The 4,271-nt window shown below is 65.1% G+C and overlaps 1 protein-coding gene across 1 annotated transcript; it reads left to right on the top strand.

Moving 5' to 3' along the window:
• Positions 1-7: 7 nt before the first annotated feature.
• Positions 8-3,442, top strand: HMX1 (H6 family homeobox 1; the record flags this gene model as incomplete). Its single annotated transcript, XM_021677622.1, has 2 exons — positions 8-137; positions 2,787-3,442. Coding segments are annotated over 2 exons (786 nt in total), but the record flags the coding sequence as incomplete, so codon positions are not given.
• Between the last annotated feature and the right edge of the window lie 829 nt (positions 3,443-4,271).

Below are 4,271 nucleotides of genomic sequence, written 5' to 3'. Positions count from 1 at the left end.
GCTCGGGCCGGGCGCGCCGGGCCTCGGTCCCCGGCCGCCCCCCGGCCCCGGGCCGCCCTACGCGCTGGGCTGCGGCGGCGCGACGCGCTGGTACCCTCGGGCGCACGGCGGCTACGGAGGCGGCCTCAGTCCGGACAGTGAGTCGGGGCGCCGGGAGGGGTGGGCCGCGGGGACTGTGCTCGCGGACTTTGCGTCCGTCGGAGGCCTTTCTGGGCCGCCCTCCTCCTCGCGTGTAGCGGGCTGGGCTTGGAGGCCGGCTCCCCCGGACAGGGAGCTCTGCGTCGCCAGGCTCTGCGGGTCCCAGGGAGGCTGGAGAGCCTTCGGAGAGGAGCCCGGGGACAGGGAGGGCGGGCAGCTGAAGCAGAGCGAGGGACGGGGGCTGGAAAAAGACAGGGAGAGACGGAGAGCAGAGAGAGGGTGGGGGAAGAGGGAGGGATGGAGGAAGAAGGAAGAGGGATGTGGGGAGAGAGGGAAAGAGAAGACGCAGACACAGAAGCCCCGCGGGTGATGGTGAGAAGACAGGGAGGTAAGGGGCAGAAGAAGTGAAGACAAAGTAGAGTCCGACCGGGAAACGTGAAGGGGCTGGAGCACAGGGAGACACTGTTGGGGGGCTGGAGAGTGGAGGGGGGAGCATCTGTGCCCTCAAAGCCCATCTCCTCTGAGAGCTGCAGACAGGAGCTGGGGCCGGCGACACCTCCCTCTTGGTCCTCCCAGGCAAGAAGGGAGCCCATTCTGAAGCCCCCAGTCCCACCCCTCTCTCTTCCTTTCCTGCCCCTCCCCCTCCCATGCCTTTGTTCCCTGCTGAGGGCTCAGAGGCTGGGAGTGGGGGTTCTCAGCCCCACAATTGCTCACCCCTCTGGCCCTGAGTTCTGCTCCTTCTCCCCAGGCTCGCCGCCTCCCTTGGGGACCTGCCCTTGGGAGGAAGACCCCTGGGAGGAACACCAGGAAGTCATTCCAATGCTGGCCCCCAGGCTTGGCCAGCAACCCCCCCCCACACACACACTAAAGCCAGCTGAGGACTCTTCCAGGCTCTTGCTCCAAAATCCGTTGCCAGACCCCTCTCAATAAACCCCCTCTCTGGAGTGGGAGTGACCCTTCTGCAAAGGGACCCACCTCGGAGAACCCATACCCAGAAAAGTCTGGGCCTCCACCCCTTTCACGTACACTGGATCAGGGCTCGGTGGTTTCCCTGAAATCAAGTGATCACATTTAGTGCCCCCCACCCCGGGAGTGTTTCTGAGAAGGTCTGGCAGGGTGAGATGTGGTCCCCACCTTGCCCCAGGGTCTTCTCCCCCTGCAGCCCTCGTGGCAGCTCCTGACGACGGGGCTTCTTATTTCGTGCAATGCGGGTTAGGGTCCAGGTTTCCCACCAGAGCCGGTAGGCCTGGCGTGGTATGTTGTGGTAGTGTGTGGGCCTCTGTGAGTCTGGGGCCTCGGGGTTTGTGGGGAGGCAGAGGCTCCTGGTAGCACACACACATGCCAGCCTGGAGCCTGACTCCCCGTCAGGCACCGTCAGGCACTGGGAGGGCTCACACCACCGGGGTTGGGCGGGGGCACACTCGAATCTGCGCACCTCCAGGGCCACCGGGGTATGGCCCAAGCCACACACACAAGCCCAGCGGTGTTGGCACACCTTGTAAACACTCACATTGCCAGCACACCACTGGCTTCTGAGGGCTGGAGGGGCTGGAGGGGCCAAACTCCGCTTAGGCCTGCCAAGCCTTGGCACAGGGGGCTCAGGCCATGGCAAGGGGGAAGGGCAAACTGGCCCGGGTTGGCCTGAATCCCACAGGCTGGCCGCTGCAGTCTTCAAGCGGGGGGCCTGGACTCTGGACATGCACCTGCGTCCTGGGCAGCCTCTTTCACCTGGAGGCACCATCCCTTGCCAGTGCTGGGGGGGCGTCTCCTTACTTGTGGGAGGTCAGGTGGAGCCTGGTATTTTGGAGCACGAGCTCAGGAACCCCTGTGGCCTTCTGTAACCCCAAGCCCACAGGCTCAGCCACGGTGGTTGGGATGCTGTGCCCCCGCGGTGTTTCTGCAGAGCCCTGTTTGTATTGGTACTGGGGGGAGAGTGGACGCGTAGGTCTCCGTGGGCATTTGGGTGAGGGGAACAGAAAGTGGGTAGTGGGTGGGGATCCCAGTGTCACCTGGAGTTTTGTTTTGGGGACTGTTTGCATTTGTTTATTCTCCTTCTATGGGATGTTTCTGTGCAAGCGGGAATTTTGCCTCGGCCTCTGAAAGTGGATGGGGAGGGTCACTGCAGGTCTTTATTTCTGTGTCTGGGGGGCTTGGTGTAGGGCTGGGTGCCGGGGAGTCAGGCTGCCCTTGTTTGTTTTCTGGTGCGTACATATATGTCGGAGGGGAGGGCATCCTTCCAGCGCAGTGTGGCGCTTGCGAGGCTTTGTCGTGTTTCAGTGTGGAGCCTGTGGTTTCGGGAACCTCTCTTCTTTCCGGGTTTCTGTTTGCGTTTTGTGTTTCTTTTCTTCCCTCTTTCCCCTTTCATCCTCCGGTGTGCATGTGCAGCTCTGAGTGAGAGTGTGTGTGTTGCCAGCCTGTCGGTTTGTGGTATTGCTCTCTGGTCTTCAACTCACCTCCTCCTCTCTCTGCCTTTCTCCATCCCTGGGTGAGATCTCTAGGCAGCCCTGTGGGATGCAGGGCCCTGCCCCGGGTACTGTTTCCCTGGGGCAGCTGTGGGTGAGCCCATGGGTTGGGGGAGCAGCCGGCCGCAGTGATTGGGTCTGGGGATCAGCCCCAGAACCAACCCTGTGCCCCTCTCTCCCCTGCAGCCAGCGACCGGGACTCACCGGAGACAGGCGAGGAGATGGGCCGAGCCGAGGGTGCCTGGCAGCGGGGCCCCGGGCCGGGAGCGCTGCAGCGAGAGGCAGCCGAGCTGGCGGCGCGGGGCCCGGCGGCCGGCGCGGAGGAGGCGGCGGAGCTGGCCGAGGCCCCCGCCGTGGCGGGCGAGGCGCGCGGCGGCGTTGGCGTGGGCGGCGGTCGCAAGAAGAAGACACGCACGGTCTTCTCGCGCAGCCAGGTCTTCCAGCTCGAGTCCACTTTCGACCTGAAGCGCTACCTGAGCAGCGCGGAGCGCGCGGGCCTCGCCGCCTCCCTGCAGCTCACCGAGACGCAGGTCAAGATCTGGTTCCAGAACCGTCGCAACAAGTGGAAACGGCAGCTGGCGGCCGAGCTGGAGGCGGCCAGCCTGTCCCCGCCGGGCGCGCAGCGCCTCGTCCGCGTTCCGGTGCTTTACCACGAGAGCCCCCCGGCCGCCTCCACCACCGGGCCCCCGGCCGCCGCGCTGCCCTTCCCGCTGGCGCCCGCCGCGCCCGCGCCGCCCCCGCCGCTGCTTGGCTTCTCCGGGGCCCTGGCCTACCCGCTGGCCGCCTTCCCGGCAGCTGCCTCCGTGCCCTTCCTGCGGGCGCAGATGCCCGGCCTGGTGTGAGCCCCACCCGCTGGGCCCACTCCCTGGGGCCGCTGGGGACCTCTGGGGCGGCCCAGGGAAAGTTGGGGGAGGGCCGGGGCGCTCCTAGGGCCCCTCTGCGCCTGATCTCAGGCTGCCTGCCGCGCCGGCCAGAACCCTGTCCGAAGCTCCTCCAGAGTGTAACAGAGATGTCTTGGACTGTGGCGCCCAGACAGGCTGGAACCCTGGCAGGGAAGAGGGCATCCCAGAGAGACAGTATGGTGTGCCAGGCAGCCCAGAGCCCCAGCAGGACAGGCCTCCGGGGGAGCAAGTTCAGTGACCCCGCTGCAGCCCGCAAGCACCCAGGCGCAGCCCACCCCTGAGGCAAAGAGGCTGTTCGAGGTCCTTCAAGGTGACCAGTCCCCAACACAGCCCCCACCCAACATACACGTCCCTCCCCAGGACTGTGCAGGACCCCAGACAGCAGGCCTCCAGAGGACTGTGACCAGCCTCATGGCCTTGCCAGTGGGCCCCACAGAGGGAGAACCCCAGGGAGAGCACCCCTGCGCAGGGGAAGGGGCGAAGACCCGGCCGGGTGGCACTTGTGTCAGAGTGTCCCTTCTGCAGACAGGGCCGGACTGAGGCTTCTCTCCTGGGCCATGGCCTCCAGTTCTTCTGGCGAAGACTTTTTTAAAAATGAACCTACTTATTTGCGTATGGAATAAAAGGGACGTTTTCTGGACCGTTTTGGCTGCTTTGTGATCACTGGGGCGGGGCCCCTCTTCTGATAGCAGGCTATGGTGGGTGCTGTCCGTCCCTCCTTCCTGGAGCTCTTTCCAGTGCCCACCAAGGACCGGTGTCATGGTGGAAA

The sequence above is a fragment of the Neomonachus schauinslandi genome, chromosome 2 (genome assembly GCF_002201575.2).
Source record: "Neomonachus schauinslandi chromosome 2, ASM220157v2, whole genome shotgun sequence".
Classification (NCBI taxonomy): Eukaryota; Metazoa; Chordata; class Mammalia; order Carnivora; family Phocidae; genus Neomonachus; species Neomonachus schauinslandi.
Note: the sequence above shows the minus strand (reverse complement) of the source record. Positions and strands in the feature narration are given on the sequence as shown.